Source organism: Mus musculus, chromosome 14, assembly GCF_000001635.26.
Source record: "Mus musculus strain C57BL/6J chromosome 14, GRCm38.p6 C57BL/6J".
Classification (NCBI taxonomy): domain Eukaryota; kingdom Metazoa; phylum Chordata; class Mammalia; order Rodentia; family Muridae; genus Mus; species Mus musculus.
Window position 1 is genome coordinate 56156359 of NC_000080.6, and position 19987 is coordinate 56176345.

Here is a 19987-nt window from a genome sequence, read left to right on the forward strand (position 1 = left end):
AGTGAGATCCTATCTTATAAATGGAAACAAAGAAACAGCACCCTCCCTCCCACCATGTATGGGTGATAAACCTGTGGGAATTGTGTGGCCTGAAGTTCCAGCAAGAGCAGACGCTGGGGAAGGAGGAGGAAGGCAAGCCCAAGAAGTGACAGGGGAGGATTGTCTGGGCCAGCAGAGGGCCCAAACCATGGAGTGACTCAAACAGCAAAAATTTCAGCTCTATGCACTCTGGAGGTTATTTATTGTGAATTTTCATTCTTTGCTGCCCAGTCCATGTGGTTCTTGCCTGAGGTCGGACAGGCTGGTCAGGCACGGGTGGTTTAACTCCTGTTAGAGCAGCTTCATGTTTGTGCTTATCCACGGCAGGAAGTGCACAACCTTAGTGAAGACTCCTGGAGTGATTGTCCTGTTTATTCCATAGGATACAACTCCATAAGCTAGGTTGTCACACACGAGGGGTCCCCCCGATTCACCCTGTGGGCAGAGAAAGGAAGAACTTAGCCTGGCTCTCCCCACCTCCTCCTGGCAAGGCTAACTTTAGATCAGGGCAGGACAGGTTTTCCAGCTTCCCTCAGTCCCAGAGCTCCAGGGAGGCCCAACTTTTCCTTCTATCCCAGTCCTAGGCTTTCCCTGAAGTCCTCAGGGATACTGAGATAATTTATCCTGTTTGGGATGACAGAGGTTTTCCCACTTACAACTTTTGCTACACAGACACAAGGGATAGAAAATTTGATTTTTGCACTTTCCCTTCTTTGATCTGAAGCTTGAGGGTTTTGCCATTCTCACACCTTGTCCTCTCCCAGGTCCCTCTCACCCTGCATTTTGGTTCTTAAATGGTTGATCCCCACCTCGTAAGGAGCCTGTACTTTTTTTGGGTCTCCAGCACAGATCTGCGTGGTCTTGGAATAGGTGTACCAGAGTTTTTTGCATTCCTCGTCCTCCTGGATGATCAGTTGAGCCTCTCGCAGGCGGGCAGATGCTTTAGTGGCATTGATGGATGTTTTCCCCCAGCCAGCCACACTGCACACATCCCCTGGCTTCACCCTGGCATTGGGTCTGGGCAACTTGAGGGGCCTCACAGCTTTAGTTCTCTTGGCCTTACTCTCCAGCTGGTAGGGAAGAGGGAGGAGAGACCAGCTCAGCTAGGAGCCTGCTAGCCTGAGACTCTTTGAAAGTCAGGATGGAAGAGAGGGAAGAAGAACCAGTATCAGAAAAGGAGGGGGAGGCTCTCCCTGCACCAAGAAGAGCACAGACAAGTGGGCAGGGGTAGGTGATAGGGAAGAGGGGTGGGCAGAAGTGTGTACAAGAGATGGTGGCATGTCTCACTTTTAATAACATAATGTCATTGGTGCCATGCTTTCTATTAAAAGCTGGATGGGGAATGGCTTTTGCCACAGGGATGATCTGCTGTGTCTCCTCCTTAGCCTTGATGTTGTGGGCCCCCAGTGTGACTGTCATTGACCTGTGGAAAGAGCAGAGTGGAGAGCAGAGATGTGGAGTCAGAGAAGATGCAGTGCAAGAGCTGTGAAAGGCAGGGTAGGCAGGGTGGGGTTCTAGCTGAGGGGACTTGAGGACATTGGAGGGCCTCAGGGTCAGACCTACTGCTCTCTTCTTTTCCAGGACATGAGACATCTGGGGGTTCCTTCTTGAATCTCGGCAATATTCCAATAGCTTGCATTGTGTTTTAATGTGAACTTTCAAACTCAATCACTGCTTTAGTTTTCCCGGTGCAGTTGACCAACTCAAGTGAGCTGCTGGCTCTGATCTCTTACATGTTGATCTAAAACTGACCTCTCAACCAACTCCCATTTTCACAGTCCAGCCTTCAGGAGAGCTCACATGGGGCTCTATATCATTCACAATAGAGGACAGAAGATCCTGTGTATGTCGGGGTGGGGGATGTCTGAGTAAATGCGAGATAGCTGCTTCTCCTCACCTGTTTCTGCAGTGAGCAGCCGTCAGCACAAAATCATCTTGAACCAAGAAGCCTCCGCAGTATTTCTTCTTCCCTTCGATATCCACAGACTTAATGAACGCCATGTAGGGGCGGGAGTGTGGCTTCACCTCATGGCCGCCGATGATCTCCTCTGAAAAAAAGGGCTAGAATATGTCTAGAAGCAGTAGATAGGGTGAGCAGGGAGATCTACGAAGGGAGTGACTGGGCGTCGGATCTGCATCCCCCAAAGCCTATTGCAGACAGGATTCCTTGTTCATGGAATAAACTTTGCTGACACTTAAGCCTTAGAACCCTGCTCTAGGAAGATGTGGGTAGCACTTGACTTACACCTCCTTCTTTACAAATACATGGAGGGATATGCTCTGTCTTCATCATGTAGAGGCTGCGGGAATCCTGCGAATATCCATGCTGCTGTTTGGTTGTTAGTGAGTCATCTCACCCCTGTACAATGACTGGTGTCATTTTCTCACATTTTACCCACACAGGCCTTATAGAGGTGGATTTTTTAACATTATTGTGCCTAACACGTCTTGGGTTATCAGTAAATGCTTTTTGCTGAATGGAAGAGTGGCTTGTAATTAACTCGGGGGCTGGTGTGTCAGTGCTGGTGGGATTCAAAGCCAAGGCCATATTGGAACAGTGTGCTGTCCTAGCTGGGAGTAGCTGGGGACCTGCAGAAGTGGAGAGGTGAACTAAAACTAGCCTGCAAAGCTGGTGGAGCGTGCAGTGCAGGATCTTGTCAGCCTGGGTCTCTTTCTTCTGTAGAGCTGAAGGTAGACTTAATTAACAATGCTAAGATTATTGAGCTGGGGGCCTCACCCCATTGCAGACTGGTCATTAAAACTGCCTTGCCCCTTGGCTAAAGTCAAGATGCACATTTTTGATCTTTGCATTCTGTGCCACATCTCTTCTAAGGATGAGTTGAAAAAAAAAACAACTGGGAGAATCTAGTGGCTACTAAATTTCTGATAACACTATCCTTCCTCAGACCTTGTTGAGAATCTAGTCAGTGTCAGATTTCCAAGTCTGGGTTTGGTACCTGAGGTTCAGAAACATCCTGGGTCCAGTGCCAGGACAATTCCTGACTACTGCTGGGCAGAAAGTCACCAGAGGTGTCATGGGACGGCATCACTGGCACAGGGGTGTTCACTCACCTGCTCCAGCTCTGAGAGGCAGAAGTAGGGTCAGGAGAATCAGGATTGGTGGCATCTTCCCAGGAAGGCTGCTCAGGATGAAGGAGGGCAGAGCAGACACTGCCCTTGGAAGGCGAGGAAGGAGATGTGGGCTCAGGGGCCTCACAGGCATTTTAAACCTATGCACCTCTGCTTCTGATTGACGTCACATTACTTAAGGAAATATTCTGGTTTTGGTAAAAATGACACTATCACCACACTGACATCCTATGAGCTAAGTTGGGATAAAGGTAAAAAATGTACAGGTTTGGAGGTTGTGGTTGAGGAGGTCTGAGATCCCAGGAAGTCAACAGTGGCTGCACACAAGTATGTCCTTTTCTAAGGCTGAGACACTTTTTATATCTGTTTTGCTTTCTTTGTTTTTTTTTTCTCCTTCCATTTTCAAAAAATAATACTCACAACCAAATTATCCTCACAGCAGTTATCGCACACTACAATGCACTCTCAAAGTTCCACAGTACTGAGTGAGAGGTGAGACTGTGCCATATCTGCTGGGCAGTGTTGCTGTGCATCAGGGCATTAATCTCTGGGATGACATCATCCTGTGGAGTTGTCTGAATATTCTGATGAATTACTCTGAACTCACTCTGATTCTCCTGGAACTCCTAGGAAGTCACAGAGAAATATCAAAAGCAAGTGTTTGCCCTGTCTCCAAGTAGTCATGTGAACTGTCACACATAGTTAAGTATAATAATGGATCACAAATTACAGGTATACTTTATCTGTGAACTGGGTATTGTCATTTATCTCTGGGTCAATAACTTGAGGTCTGGATTTAATGACCTAGCCCCATTTTTCCATTCACTTCCAGGTAAGAAATCAAACAAATGTATACAGAGGTTACAACACAATACAGTTCTGTTATGTCTCACATATGACCCCTTCATATCCTAAGAAAGACATTTTTTCTTAGAAGTCACTAAGATCAGATCAGCATTGGCTTCCCTGCTGATGACTCCAGTGGTATTTCCTACAGTATTGCCTAGCATTCTCTATAGAAAAACAAGGACCATGATTAGGTCTTGAATGAGTATTTAATGGACTACATCCAGGAGTGAGAGATATATGGATGCAGCCCATGAAAATGTTCATCTTGATTGGAGAGAGATGAGAGCTTGTGCTTAGAGTGCTAGATGGTGAGAGCTGTGTGTGATCACTCTGGGAGATAAGACAGGCTGACCTAGACCTGAGCACAGGAGTGTGTGTGTGTGTGTGTGTGTGTGTGTGTGTGTGTGTGCATTCAGAAAACCTCAGATCTACCCCAGTCCTGCTTTCCTATCATTGCTTCGTGGATCTCAGATACTTTTGAATTTTCTCACTTCATATTTCAGATCAAGGGAGGCTTTTATTTCTTAGTTGTGAACTAAAGTTGTGATAATTTTAGATCAAAATTAGTCATGTAGCCCATTCTTATGTAACCTTTTAGCTTTTCTGGGCTACCGTGAAGGGATAACTCTTTTGGGCTACACATTACTTACATAAACTCTAATGAGTGTTGATATTTCCCCCTGAAAGGGACTGTGTATAAATGACATGGTATCTGCACATACAGATAAGCAACCAAAGCCTTACAGAACAGAATAATCTTAATCATATGGGTGACCACATAAAAAGAAATTTAAAATTATGATGGAGAATTCATGCTTGTGATATCTAATGAGTAAATTGTACACATGAAAGTAATAAAATTTGCTCTGGTTTTCTTTTATCATAAAAGCATGACTCTGGTTGTAAATTCAGCATGGCTTTTCTTTTTAAAGGCATCAAATGTATTTTAATAAGATGATGCTACATTACTGCTCCATTTCTCAGAAAAAAATTTCAAATTGAAAGTATCAGGAACAAATCATAGTACACTAATAAAAATTCACAGTGCAGCTACCCAAGACAGGCAAGACTAAGGCTACTGTTGCAGAGATTGTACTAGTCCTGTCAAGAAAAGCTGTGAACAGCAACATCAGAGACACAAAAAATGGAGGCAAGTTATCACAAGATCTTTTAAGATATACTAAAATTAAAAAACTCTAAGAGAAAGTGTCTTCTTTAGGACACAAAGTGGTCATATATGAGATATAACAGAACTGTATTTATGCTGTAACCTCTGTGGACATTTGTCTGAATTCTTACCTGGAAATGAATGGAGGAATGGGGCTAGGTCATTGGAGGATGTTTATGTTTTGTGGTATATATGGCAGTGTCTCTGGGGTTGAGGGGAATAAAGTTGAGAAAGTAATTAAAACACGACTCGGGCAGGGGAGGCAGAGAGAGAGAGAGTTAGAGAGAGAGAGAGTTAGAGAGAGAGAGAGAGAGAATTATCAAGATTAATGAAGCAATGAAGCTGAGTCCATTTTTTATGGTTCTCCAGGCTCTCAACAATCAATATCAATATAGTTCAGGAATGTACCAGGCAGACTTGATAAAGCACTATACCACAGACTTTGATTTGTTAAATACCACCCCCCCCTTGTCCTCTTCCTTCAAACATACTCCCTAGAGTAGTACAAGCAGGGAAGAAATATATATTGGGAAGAACCCCCAACAGTTTTTCAGGGTAGAGATCTGGCTAGTGCAAAAAGGGCCCTTCTTTTAAGGGCTGCAGGAAACTAGACAATACAACTTTATCTAATAGTGGCCTGTTTATTTGGAGCAAATTCAGCTCCCGGAGCTAGATGGTTGAAAGCAGGAGGAATTCCACCAATTGCTCCAATTTCTTCCATTGTAGCAGCTTGGTCAAAACATTCAGTTGTTGGTGGGGTTAATTCAAGGGTTCCATCTGGCATCATAGTGGCAGGTCTTGGAGGAGCTGAAGTACCAGATGGCACAGGAGCACTGGTCATGGCTCCTCTGTTGTTTATGCCCATAGCACCTTTCATAGCCATTTGGCCCATCTGTATCTCTTGTTCTCTCACATCAGAAAAGATTCCCTTGAATCCTTCCTTCTGTCATCGCATCATTTCTTCTTGTTGCTACTGCAATCACAGTGCCTGTGTTCCCATTCCTGTCTGAGTTCTAACTGCTTTTGTTTCTGAACCTCTTGGTTATGCAGTTCCTCTATCTTCCAAAGCTCTTCTTGACATCTCATCAAATCCTGCCTCATTGGCATAATGTGGTACTCATGTCATGCTGCCTGCATCTCCATCTCCAGGTTCTTATGATCCTCCTTGATGTTCTGGTCCACTTGATCCTGCTGTTGCTTCTCCATCGTAGTGAGTGCCTTCCAGCGCATGGCATACTCATACTCAAAGGACCCAGGTTGTGCAAATCTGGGTGGCTGTTCTCTCTCCTTGAGAAATTGCTAGAGAAGAAGGAAAGACGAGAAGAAAGGAAGATGGAGGAGGAACAAGATGATCCAGATTCTGCATGGTTTTTAATAGCCACAGGTAGTTATGATTATCTTATAAGGGATACATAATTGCAGGACAATTGGTCTTATCTAGTTGAGCAACTTATGTCATTATCAATTGGCTCTGAAATTATTTTTTGGGCACCTTGAGATTTGAGAATTTATAGATATATAAATCTGATTAATTATAAGCTTCTAGAGCTTTGATTTACTGGGTTAAGGGGTATTGTGACTGCTGACCATGAGGGGCGGAGGAACGATGGCTGAGAAGGTAAGGGTGGCTTTGAGGCAGGCGAACCGAAGAAGGGAAGGTTGTGGATTGAGGCTAGCCAAGAGGCAGCGAGACCACAGGGCAGAGAGTAGATGGGAATAGCATGGGAACTTGGTGTTTCTTTTTTAATATTTCCCCCAACAGGGTGGCCCTGATTTAGGGTCCATTTTCCATATCATGTAATCTAATCAAGAAAATCCCTCACAGGTGTGCCCAGATGCTTGGGTTTGGTTCCTTCCAAATGGAGTCAAGTTAACAACCACGATTAGCCACCACAGACTATTCTCCAAAATAAATAAAGAATTTCAGAAATTAAACACCAGGTAAGTAAAACTGCCAATCAACAGATGGAGAACTAAATAAAATAAACAAAAGTTTAAACAAAAAGGAAAGAATGAATGAAATAAATTCTAATAACTATAATTTTTAAAGTGTTCAATCTTCATCCCCGAATTTAAGCTCAGCTACTGAACTTTAGTAATAAATAGTGCATGGTGTTGTCATAAAACCAGACATGTTGATCAACAGAATCCAATGGAAGGTTTGGGTTTTAAATGCAGAGACCTATGGACAACTGATTTTTCATTTTTTTTAATTCCTAATACACAATGGGAAAAGAAGACAGCTTCAACAAATGGTCTTGGTCTAACTGGATATTTGCATGTAGAAGAATTCATATCTATCATCCTTCACAAAACATGAGGGCAAGTGGACCGAAGACCTTAACATAAATCCACGTACAATCAACCTGATAAAAAATAAGGTGAGGAAAAGCCTTGAACGCATTGGCACAGGAGACAACTTTCTGAACAGAACAATGATAGTGTAGTCCCTAAGACCAACAGTTTTTAATTGGGACTTCATAAAAGTGACAAATTTCTGTAAGGCAAAGGAACCTGTCAGTTAGATAAAAATGGCATTCTAGGAAAAGATTCGCACCAACTTCAAGAATGGCTCTAGCAGGTCTGAGCATGGCTAAGACAAGTCCTAGCATGACAGACATGGCGCCCATGGGTTTTGACTTTTACCCTAATCCCCTTGCTAAAAACTGTTGGATTTCATTCTTAAAGACCTCCCCCAGGATGGAATGTATGAGAGAAGAAAAACTATAATTCGCCAGGCTGCTGTGTGAGGGACTTGAATAGGGTCATGGGTCAGCATGGGCTGTCTTATACTTCAGCTAGACTGAGTGTACGATTTGAATTTCAAGGAAGCCAAATCCTCTCTACTTGCCTTTCTTCTGTCCACAAATTACAGTAGGGGCCCTACCTGAAGTACACTGAAATCCAGAGAGTTGGAAGTCTTCCAACTTCCTTCCAATTCTACACACTGCATTCTGAACCCAAGAATGCCAGGGACTTAGAACTGTTAGAATCGAGAGAATTTAATCATTTTTTTAAAACATGATTTTTTTCTGTGCATTCCAGATATAGATCCATCTGTGTCATGTTGACCTGTCTAAAGAAACAAGAGGATAAAGCTGAAGAAGGAGTCTACTGTGTACCTGATACAAAACCAGAGACCTAAAATTGTTTATTGTTGATGTCAAGAGATACTTCTTGCCTAGCATCTCTTGGATTTCTAGATTTCACAAACTGACATATCCCTATGTGGTCAGCAGGGGGAGGCTGAGATTCTAGGATAAGCCATGGTACTTGACAAACTGGAGGTCTTGATGAGTTTCTCTGTCCATGGAATTCATTAACCTTGCTTAGGTGGAAGGGGTGAGCCCAGGTGACTCGCAGCCCAAGTCTTGCTGGAATATGAGGTAGAGAAGACTCCAAAATTTTGGAATTTATAGGTAGAGGAGTGAAAGTCTGGTATAAATCAGGCCTGGCTGAGGTAGGGATGGAGTAGAAACTACTGTTAGCTAGAGGTCAGATGGAAAACACTGGAAGGCCACAAAGGGGGACAGAAGTTGACTAAGTTGTGTGGTGGGCTGGGAAATGAGACCCAGGTAAGTCTGGGTCCATCAGCTGATGTCTATGTATTTGAGACTGCAGGTGTTGAGAGTCACATGTCCTGCTAGAAAGGGGGAGTTCCTTCCTACAAACTGGAAAGTGACTGGGTTACACAGCTCATGGACTTCTGAATTCCCAGAATCAAATCTCCCTTCACCTCAGTGCCTTGTTCAACCATCTGCCATTGTTGAGGGGTGGTGGTGATGGTGGCTCAGAGATGTAGGAATTTCCTCTGTCCAGAAGATTCATGTCTGGAGGACTAAGTGTGAACAAGTGACTCAGTGCACGGCACCTCAGTAGTGCTGTAGACTCCTGATGTTTGTGTTGTGAGAAAGCCAACCTTGGAGACATGAGAATTAAACATGGATATGGCTGGATGTCATGGCACACACTTCTAATCCTAGCACCAAAGAAGCAGAGAGGGGCAGATCTCTGTGAGTTGAAGGCCAGGCTGGTTTACATAGCAAACTCTATGCAGCCAGAACTATACAGTGAGATCCTATCTTATAAATGGAAACAAAGAAACAGCACCCTCCCTCCTACCGTGCATGGGTGATAAACCTGTGGGAATTGTATGGCCTGAAGTTCCAGCAAGAGCAGACGCTGGGGAAGGAGGAGGAAGCCAAGCCCAGAAGTGACAGGGGAGGTCTGCTTGGACCAGCGAGGTTCGCAATCCATGAAGTGACTCAAACAGCAAAGAACTTCAGCTCTATGCACTCTGGAGGTTATTTATTGTGAATTTTCATTCTTTGCTGCCCACTCCACGTGGTTCTTGCCTGAGGGCGGACAGGCTGGTAAGGCACGGGTGGTTTAACTCCTGTTAGAGCAGCTTCATGTTTGTGCTTATCCACGGCAGGAAGTGCACAACCTTAGTGAAGACTCCTGAAGAGATCTTCTTGGATTTCACATAAGACAAAACTCCATGAGCTTTGTTGTTACACACGAGGGGTCCCCCCGAGTCACCCTGTGGGCAGAGAAAGGAAGATCTTAGCCTGGCTCCCTCTGGCTCTGCTTGTCCTCCTGGCAAGGCTAACTTTAGATCAGGGCAGGACAGGTTTTCCAGCTTCCCTCAGTCCCAGAGCTCCAGGGAGGCCCAACTTTTCCTTCCATCCTAGGCTTAGGCTTTCCCTGAAGTCCTCAGGGACACTGAGATAATTTATCCTGTTTGGGATGACAGAGGTTTTCGATGCTTACATTCTTGCTACAGCCACATAAGAAACCAATGCTGGATTTTGGGAGCTCCCAGGGACTAAACCACCAACCAAAGAGTACACATGGAGGGACCCATGGCTCCAGTCTCATATGCAGCAGAGGATGGCCTTGTTTGTCATCAATGAGAGGAGAGGCCCTTGGTCTTAGGAAGACTCAATGCCCCAGTGTAGGGGAATGCTAGGACCAGGAAGCAGTAGTGGGTCGGTTGGTGAGCAGGGGAAGGGGAGAGGTGATAGGGCGTTTTCTGAGGGGAAACCAGGAAAGGGGATAACATTTGAAATGCAAAGAAAGAAAATATCTAACTAAAAAAATAAAAAGAAAGTGACATCCAGCCCTGCCCTCCCCCTTATAAAAACAAACAAACAAACAAACAAACAAAACCCCAAGAGACCAAAGCTGAGGGTTTTGCCATTCTTACACCTTGGCCTCTCTCAGGACCCTCTTACCCTGGATTTTGTCTGTGAATTGCTTGATCCCCACCTTGGACGGAGCCTCTATTTTGTTTGGGTCTCCAGCACAAATCTCTGTGATTTTGGAATAGTGACGGAATTGTTTTTTGCATTCCTTGTTCTCCTGGATGATCAATTCAGCCTCTTCTAAGAGAGCAGATCCTTCAGTGGTATTGATGGACGTTTTCCCCCAGCCAGCCACACTGCACACATCCCCTGGATTCACCTTGTCTTTGGGCCCAGGCAACTTGAGGGGCCTCACATCTCTAGTCCCCTTGGCCTTACTCTCCAGCTGATTGGGAAGAGTCATGAGAGACCAGCTCAGCTAGGAGCCTGCTAGCCTGAGAGTCTTTTAAAATTGGGATGGAAGAGAGGGAAGAAGCAGGATTAGAACAGGAGGATCAGGCTATCTCTGCACCACTCGGAGCACAGGCACCAGGTGGGAGGGGAGAGGAGTGGGCAGAGGAGTGTGGGTGGGAGGGTAGCAGGTCTCACCTTTAATAGCATGATGTCATTGGTGTGATCCAGAGGATTATAGTCTGGGTGGGGAAGAGCTTTATTCACAGGAATAATCTGCTGAGTCTCCTCCTGTGCACGGAGGTTGTGGGCCCCCAGTGTGACTGTCATTGAGCTGTGGAGAGAGCATTGTAGAGAGGACAATGGGGAGTCAGAGAGCATGCAGTCCAGGAGCTGTTGAAAGGCAGAGGAGGCAGGGTGGGGCTCTAGCTGAGGGGACTTGAGGACATAGGAGAGCCTCAGGGTCAGACCTACTGCTCTCTGCTTCTCAACGACATGGGACATCTGGGAGTTCATCTAGGCAATATTCCATAGCTTGCATCGTGTTTTTAATGTGAACTTTCAACCTCAACCACTGCTTTAGTTTGGCCAGTGCAGTTGATCAACTCAAGTGCGCTTCGGGCTCCGACCTGTTACACTTTGATCTTAAATTTACCTCTCATCTGACTCCCATTTTCACAGTCCAGCCTTCTAGTGAGCTCTCAGGGAAACATCCACAACAGAGGACCAAAGCTTCTGTGGGATTCTCTGAAGACGTGGGCTAGCTGCTTCTCCTCACCTTCCAATGCAGTGAGCAGCCGTCAGCACAAAGTAGTCTTGAACCAGGAAGCCGCCACAGGAACTTCCAATCCCATTAACTTTCAGAAACACAACTAATGCCATGTAAGGGCGAGAGTGGGGCTTGACCTCATGGCCCCCGATGACCTCCTCTAGAAAAAAAAAAAGCTAGAATATTAGGTGTCTGGGAGCAACAGATAAGGTCATCAGAGTCGGTCAAGGGATGGAATGATCGCAGTTCCCCAAGCCTGTTGCAGACAGGATACTTTGCACATGGAGTAATGTGCTGACTCTGAAGTCTGAGTCATGTTCTGGGAAGCAGTGGGTAGCACTTGTCCCTCAGCTGCTGCTTTACAAATACACAGAGAGATGAGCTCTGTCTTCATCACGTAGAGGCTGAGGGAACCCTGCGAATATCCACGTTGGTGTTTGGTTGTTACTGAGTCATCCTAACCCCTAAAGTATTGACTGGTGTCATTTTCTCACATTTTACCCACACACCCTATAGAGTTGGATTTTCTAATTTTATCCTTGTTTGTGCCTAAAACACATCTTGGGTTCTCAGCAAAAATGCTTTTTGCTGCACGAATGAGTGGCTTCTAGTTAACTGGAGGGTTGGTGGGTCAGTGCTGGTGGGATTCTGAGCCAGGGACATATTGGAACAGCTGGGAGTAGCTGGGGACCTGCTGAAGAAGTGGAGAGGCCAACTAAAACTAGCCTGCAAAGCTGGTGGAGCGTGCAGTGCAAGATCTTGTCAGCTTGGGCCTCTTTCTTCTGCAGGGCTGAGGGTGGACTTAATGATGCTAAGATTCTTGGACTAGGGGGCCTCACCCCATTGCAGGTTGGTCATTAAAGCTGACTTTCCCTCAGCTGTAGTCAAGTTAATGATGCACTCATTGTATCTTTGCAGTGTCTGCCACATCTCTTTCTAAGGATGATTCAGTCTCCAGTTGATTTAAAAAATAAAAAAGCTGAGAGAAGCTAGTGCTTACTAATTTTTCTGGGAACACCTCCCTTCCTGAGATCTTCTTGAGAGTCTAGCCAGTGTCACATTCCCAAGTCTGGGTTTGGTATGGGACCTGAGATTCAAAAATCTCCTGGCGTCAGTGCCAGGACAATCATGACAACTGGTGAGCAGAAAGTCAGCAGAAGTGTCATGGGACAGCACCTGTGTCACAGGGGTGGTCACTCACCTGCTCCATCTCCTACTGGCAGAAGAAAGATCAGGAGAATCAGAACTGGTAGCATCCTCCCAGGAAGGCTGCTCAGTTGAAGGAGAGCGGAGTAGACACAGCCCTTGGAAGAGGAGGAAGGAGGTGTGGGCTCAGGGGCCTTGCAGGAATTTAAACCTAGGCACTTCTGCTTCTGTTTGGTGTCAGATTACTTAAGTAAGTTTTCTACTTTGGGTAAAAATGACACTATCACCACACTGACATCCTATGAGCTAAGCTGGGATAAAGACCAAAAAATGTAAATGGTTGGAGGCTGTAGTTGAGAAGGCCTGAGACTCCAGGAAGTCCACAGTGACTGCATGGAGAGTAGTGTGCCCCTTTGCTAAGGCTTCCACACTTACACTTTGAATCCTGGTAAGATGTGATTGGATTTATTTTTCTTCCTTTTTTCTCCTCCTTCTCCTCTCCCTCCTCTTCCGCCTCTTCCTCCTCCCCCTCCTCCTCTTCTTTCTCTTCCTTCTTCTCCTCTCCTCTTCTTTTCTTTATCTTTTCAAAATAATACTGGCAACCAATTTATCCTAACAACAATTATAGCATACTACACATACACTTACAGTGTTATACAGCACTTAATTAGAATTGATACTGAGTCATTTTCTGGGACAATATTGCAATACATCATCTCACTAACCTCTGGGATGACGGATAATTCTGTGGAACAATCTGTTTAAATATTCTAATTTATTAATCAAAGCTCATTCTGACTCTCCTGAAACTTCTAGAAGTCACAGAGAAATTGCAAAAGCAAGTGTTTGCTCTATCTTCAAATAGTCATGTTTCTGTCATACATAGTTAAGTGTAAAAACGGATCATGAATGACAGGTATACTTCACCTGTTTACTAGTTATTGTCATTATATCTGGGGAAAGAGCTTGAGGCCTGGATTTAATGGTCACTAAGATCAGATCAGCATCGGCTTCCCTGCTGATGACTCCAATGGTATTTGCTACAATGCTGCCTAGCATTTTCTATAAAAAAACAAGGACCATGATTAGATCTTGAGTGATTATTTAATAGGCTATATCCAGGAGTGAGAGACAGGGATGCAGCTCTTGAAATGTCTGATCATGACTAGAGGGAGCTGAGGGCCTGTAATTAGAGCACTAGATGGTGAGAGCTGTGTGAGATCACTCTGGGAGGGTGAGACAGGCTGGTCTCACTCTGAGCATAGCTCTCTCTCTCTCTCTCTCTCTCTCTCTCTCTCTCTCTCTCTCTCTCTCTGTGTGTGTGTGTGTGTGTGTGTGTGTGTGTGTGTGTGTGTGTGTGTGTGTATGTGCAGATCTACCCTGGTCCTGCTTTCCCATCACTGCTTCATGGATCTCAGATACTTTTGAATTTTTTTCATTTCGTACTTTCGAACCAAGGTAGGATTTCTTGTCTTAGTTGTGAACTAAAGTCCTGATAATAATTGGATCAGAATTAGTCATATAGTCCACTGGTATGCAACCTTTTAGCTTTTCTGAGCCACTTTGAAGGGATAACTCTTTTGGGCTACGAATTACTTATATAAGCTACAATATGCACAAATAATCCCCCCTGAAATGGACTGTGCATAATGACATATCTACACACATAGATAAGTTACTTAAAACACTTTCAGAGCAGAATAATCATCATTATATGGGTTACCACATAGAGAAAATCTATTAAAACCATGAAGCAGGATCCATGTTTGTGATATCTAATAAGTAAAGTGCACAATGTACATGATTAAATTTGTTCTGGTGTCAGTCAATGGAATACACATAAGCCACTGACGGTGTTAGTGTGAGAGAGCTGGCCCTGTACCTCATTTCCCAAGAGTTGTCATGGGAGATATCCCCTTCCTCACTACCCCCTCACACCTGAGGCAGGCAGGTGAGCTGAACTGAGGTCCTGGGACCTGGAGAGCTGGCCCCAGACAGCACAGGCTGCTGCACTGGGGAGAGCAGGCCCTACACCTGGCCTGAGCAACACAGTAGAGCTGGCCCCCATGTTGAAGGTATCAGTGAGCCAGCTGAAAGGATGTAAAACAGAACAACCCTCCCTGACCCTTGATGCCTGCAACACTGGGTGAGCTAGCCAGGGAAATGCAGGCGAGCTAGCCCTAGTGGTATTCATACAGGACTGCTGGTGGGCCAACCATCTCAGCTATCTTCTAGAACCAGATGCAGGGCTTTGAGCTGCCCCACCCCAACATCTACCCATCTATGAACTGCTGGAGCTTGTGAAGGTGCTGGTCCTGCAGAACCAGAGCCACAGGATCTCCGACCCAGGGCAACAGCACAATATCGGAGAGGAGTCCTCATGAGGATCCAATATGGACAGTGCATCACAAGGCCAAGGCCTTGAAACAGGCCAATGACTCATTTTAATGAACATTTGCAAGTAAAGATGTGTGGACAAAGGGTAGCCTGTGCGACCTGCTGTGACATCCTACAGCTTCCATGGCAAGATTTTTTCAAATTCAATCTCATTTTATTTTCTTTTTCTTGGAAGGGGGTTGCATGGCAGTGGGCAGATAAGAAGGGATGAAAAGATGAGTGGGATTGAGGTGCATAGTCAATAAAGTTAAAAAAGAAATAAAATAACAATTAGTTTAACATACTCTTTCATATTTCATGTCCATCACCTGTCTTCAATCTTCCATAGCCCCTTATTTTTACTCTCTTTCCTCACATTTTGTCCATTATTATAATGAATACATTACACTATAGTCTCATGTTTCCTGGTTTATGTATATACTATCTTACTAGTCATATTCAATCTGTGGTTTACTTCTCTCCAAAGTTTCAAGATATTACAAAAGGAAATCACAGAAAATGATTCATGATGGAAAAATATTTCCTGTTCCTGCATAGGCAGAACCAACATTGTGGAAAAAAAATCAATACTGCCAAATCGACATACTGAACCAACACAAAGCATATCAAAATTCCCATGTCATATTTCACAGGCATAGCAAAGAGTTAAAGAAAGATATAAAATTGCCAGAAGTAAGCAATTTTTGCCACCCCAACTGCCCCCCTCCCCCACACAGTCGCTGATGACACACTTTGCTGCCTGTCTTAGTTTACCTTGAGACCAGGCTGGGCACCAGAAGTAGCTATTAGCTGTTAAGTAAAGATTAATCATGCTATAATCCACTGACCCAGAGAGGCTAAAAGGAGTGCTGGGGGGGGGGGGGATCATGGATCTCCTTGGAAGGGGAGGTAGAATAGATTTTGCAGACGTACTGGGGTAGGTAGAGGTGTGATTGATCAGAAACAGTCAGGTAGAGAGGGCAGAATGAAGGGAGAATGTACAGGGGAGACGACTGGAATTGGTGTATGGGGAACAGGGCAATGTGGAAACCTAGTGCACTAGAAACTCCCTGGCATCCATGAGGTGACTCTAGAAAAGACTGCAAGAAATGGAGGTTATGGAGCCCAAATCAGGCCTCTTCTGTCACCAGGCAAGACTTCCAGTGGTGGGACTGGAACACCAACACAACCACAAAACCTTTGACCAACCATTTGTTCTGACTACAGAAATTGTCCAATGCACAAACAATGACTAGTCCAACATGAGGCTCACACCATGAGAGGACACCAGTGCCTCACACTGCCTGGATGGTCAGGAGCCAGAGGTGAGAATGCCCAGAGAACTAGGATAGAACCAAGCACAACTAGCCATAAAGAGAAGTCAACGGAGTGATTCTGCTATATGCATAGTTGGATGCCTAACCAACTATCGTCAGAGAGGCTTCACCCAGCAACGGTGCCACGCTGAGCTGTCTAGAGAAACAAGAGGATGACGGTGAAGAAGGAGTCTACTGTGTACCTGATACAAACCCAGAGACCTACAAGTGTTGATTGATGATGTCAGAAGTATACTTCTAGCCTAGCGACCCTTGGATCCCTAGGATTCACAAGCTGCCATATCCTCATGTGGACAGCAGGGGAAGGCAGAGGTTCTTGGCTGAGCCAGGGTTGTTGTGAGACTGGAGGTCATGGATCAGCCTCTATTTCCATGAAAGACTTGGGTTGAAAAAGGGCTCAACCAGCCAGGCCTACTTGGAAGGGGTGAACATCAGGTGACTTGCAGCTCAGGTCTAGCTGGAATATAAGGTAGAGCTGACTTCACAGTGCTTGGAACTTATAGGTAGAGGAGTGAAAGGATGGATTAAGTGAGGCTGGGAGTAGTGGGGCTGGATTGGAAACTACTGGTGTCTAGTGGAAGTTGGATAGAAAACACAGGAAGGCAAGAAAGGGGTGTAGAAGTTGACTGAGCTCTGAGCTTGGCTGGGAATCAGGACCAAGGTGATCCTGGGGCCATCAGAAGGATGGCTCAGCCTTCTAGACTGCAGACTATAAACTCTTGTGTACTGCGTGAAAGCTTCACTTGTCAATAAGAAAGCTTTTGAGCTATGAACTTGGGCAGTAAACAGGAGGTGGGAATTCATGAATACAGAGAGGATTTCTGGGATAGAGAGATGTGTGGGAAGGATTCACCCAGGAAGGCTAATGAAGAGATTCATGAGCCTGGGGGGAGGAAACAAGCCATATGGCAGGACTTAGACTAGAACAAGCCACATGGCAGGACTTAGACTAGAACAAGCCATATGGCAGGACTTAGACTAGAACAAGTGGGTAATTACGTTGTGATCTAATCGGAGAACATGCATAAGGGTTCTCCCTAAGAATCTATTCGTACATAATTCAGTCACGGAATCATTATTTTGGGGGACATAGAGGCCAGGTAGAACAGCTCGCAGCTACAGATGGTGTCTAATGTAAGGCATTGACTCCAAGTTTACAACAAAATGATTCAGGCATGGGAGCCAGACCAGAAGTCAGGCAGTTGTAAGCTAGCTGGACAGGCCTGGCCTTTTAAGAAAAGAAAGGAGCAAAGCCAGAAGCGGAGACAAGAAAAGGCTTCACTCTGCAGTCTCTCTTGGACCTGAGCTTCAGGTCACACAGTAGCTATGGCTTCTCCCAAGCCTGGCACGGTTTCAGAGAAAGATTGATTAGTGGGATAAAGAGAGCTGGTGACCCAATTTGGGTCCACTCGGGAAAAGACTACAAGTGCCCAGAGAAACAGACCAACCCAAGGGAGGAAGAGCAACGGCAGCTTGTTAGACCGAGTTAAGGGGGCAGAGTTAGCCACTACAGACACATGCTGGCCTGACGCCCTGCAGATTTTCCCGGATCTGCAATGGAACTAAAAAGTCCCAAACTTCTGAAGTGGTAAGGTATTAAGTTTGAAAACAGTAAAAGAGAAAATAAACTGGGTATAAAAATGTATAGGGAAAATACTTTAAAAATAAGGAAGTAAAGTCTGTCAGGGAAGGAGAGAGTTCGAGTTTACAGAAGAAAACGATTTTCTGAGTTAAGGGTGGAGAAGTCCACAGTGACACGGTGCATCCGGATCCCTTATGATTCTGTTTCACTCATAAGCATCAGATAATTATTGTTTCAGTAACGATTACAACTGTGTAGATCATCTTTAAGAGAGATCGGAATAAACAGACTTACATCAGAAGGCTAAAAGAAGGAATCCAAGATGGGAGGCCATGGAACAGAGGTTAGAGGGTTCTTTAAATCGGAATAAAGAACCTTCAGAAGAATCCAATCTGAAACCTAAGTAACAGCAAACAAGGGAGTTCCAGACGTAAAACAAAAAAACTCACAAAGCCTTGAGGAACTAGAACGGCAACTCACAGAGATGCAATATTTTGAGTTAAGCATCCAGATTCTACTGCATGATGCTATCTTAGGGCAATGTCAGACAGTAGATTATGTGTTTCATTTTATAGAGTTTGGAGAATTAAGACATGTACACATGTCGATACATCATACTATTGATGCACATTCAGAATTCCAAAGGGCTTTTGCCTTGAACTCTGAGAAGGATGATTCTGAGATTGCACATTTATGAGATGATGGCTGTCTTAGAATTGCCTCTGCAGATCGGAGCTGATGACGCTCAGGTATATGTACCCATTAGGATCCAACAATATTTTAAACATTATGGCATGAGATGTGTTACAGATTTATATTACAATCCTACAGGTCAAGCAACTTTAGAGAGAGATGTAACAGGACTTTAAAGGAAATCCTCACAGAACAGAAGGGGGATGTGAGATTTTTCCAGAGATAGTTTGAACTGTGCTTTATTGACTGAGTTTTTTTTTTTAAGACCAATGAGACAAAGCACAGCAGCTAAAATGCACTGGAATTTGGAAGGGACTGATGAATTAGATACACTCACATATATATATATGATAGTCTTGGAGTGGAGGGCAGGAAATATGTTGCATTAGGGAGGAGATTTTGTCTTTATTTCAACAGGAGAGAACAGACTGTTGACTCATCCAAACTGAGGAAAATCAGATTTGACAAGGGAAGAACCCCTGAAGATCTTGACTACAAACAGGAAGAGAGAGAAAGAAAAAATCAAAGACGTAAATAAGCAGATCCTTCTGCATGGGAACAGCTCTGAGACAGGCTGAGACATGAAGAGGTCCCCAGCCAGAACTTCAGCTATGTATAGTCAATAAATCATGTTAGTTACAAAGTCTTTAGGACTTATCATAGCATCCTTTCAAGTGGCATAGATAAAACTTTAGATTGCAGTCTGTTTATATAATCAAAACTAACTTATGAGAGGGACATATACTGGGCCTGCTCAGAGATCAGACAATTTTCTTAAAAATGACTTTTACACAGTGTACATTCCATACATATGTCAATCAGAAATGTGTAATATCTTTGAAAGTTTACGTGGACCAGACACAAAAGAAGACAAGTAACCCAGGTGATCTGACCTTAGACTGCCTTAATACCTGTTTCATCAAAACCTGCTTCCAGAACATTTCCAAAGAAATCTGCCAACCCCAATTGCTCCAGCCTTTCCGACTTTTCCAGTCAGAACTTCATGTAAACCCGCATTTTTCACAGCATGCAGAGACTGGACAACAAATGTTACAGCTAGCTCTCTTAAAATTGATCAATATCTCATTTTTTAGGGATCCCCCAAAAGGAAAATGACAGTGTAAATCAGCAAGGAACAATTTTTAAGAGGGCAACACCCCATTCCCGAGTCGGGTGGATGGGTTTTGGTCTTTCAGTGGGTGGTGGTTGTTGTTGTTGTTGAAGGGGGCTTGGTTTGTAAATTTAATGGTCTCGATTAGGGAGGAGACAAAGTATAAGCAATTAGAATCAGGGATCTATTTTTCTCTTTCCTTTTCTTTCCTGTATCGTCCTTTCTCGCCTGTCTAGTGTTCGGTGGAAAAGGAGAGAGAAGGGATGAAAAGAAAAGGGGGGGTATAATAG

The 19987-nt window shown here is 44.5% G+C and overlaps 2 protein-coding genes, 1 non-coding gene and 1 pseudogene across 7 annotated transcripts; 1 reads left to right on the top strand and 3 right to left on the bottom strand.

Moving 5' to 3' along the window:
• Positions 1 to 222: 222 nt before the first annotated feature.
• Positions 223 to 3221, bottom strand: Gzmg (granzyme G). Its single transcript, NM_010375.2, has 5 exons — positions 3112 to 3221; positions 1937 to 2087; positions 1327 to 1462; positions 849 to 1109; positions 223 to 474 (listed from the first exon to the last, which is right to left on the bottom strand). The coding sequence occupies exons 1-5, from the start codon at positions 3164 to 3166 to the stop codon at positions 331 to 333; spliced, it is 747 nt and encodes a 248-aa protein (NP_034505.1). The 5' UTR covers positions 3167 to 3221; the 3' UTR covers positions 223 to 330.
• On the bottom strand, positions 4907 to 6447 carry Gm9547 (predicted gene 9547; annotated as a pseudogene).
• Positions 9004 to 9085, top strand: LOC115488407. The gene has a single exon (XR_003951264.1). It is a non-coding gene; the product is annotated as a small nucleolar RNA SNORD55/SNORD39 (small nucleolar RNA).
• Positions 9086 to 9427: 342 nt separating this feature from the next.
• On the bottom strand, positions 9428 to 18254 carry Gzmn (granzyme N). Of its 5 annotated transcripts, none has more exons than NM_153052.2 (6): positions 18188 to 18241; positions 12654 to 12756; positions 11462 to 11612; positions 10882 to 11017; positions 10418 to 10678; positions 9438 to 9689 (listed from the first exon to the last, which is right to left on the bottom strand). In NM_153052.2, the coding sequence occupies exons 2-6, from the start codon at positions 12706 to 12708 to the stop codon at positions 9546 to 9548; spliced, it is 747 nt and encodes a 248-aa protein (NP_694692.1). In that variant the 5' UTR covers positions 12709 to 12756; positions 18188 to 18241; the 3' UTR covers positions 9438 to 9545. The 5 variants fall into 5 exon arrangements, with proteins under 5 accessions (XP_006519083.1, NP_694692.1, NP_001292737.1 ...); NM_001305808.1 differs by having other exon boundaries at positions 10384 to 10678; XM_006519020.2 differs by lacking the exon at positions 18188 to 18241 and having other exon boundaries at positions 9428 to 9689; positions 11462 to 11610; positions 12654 to 12717.
• Between the last annotated feature and the right edge of the window lie 1733 nt (positions 18255 to 19987).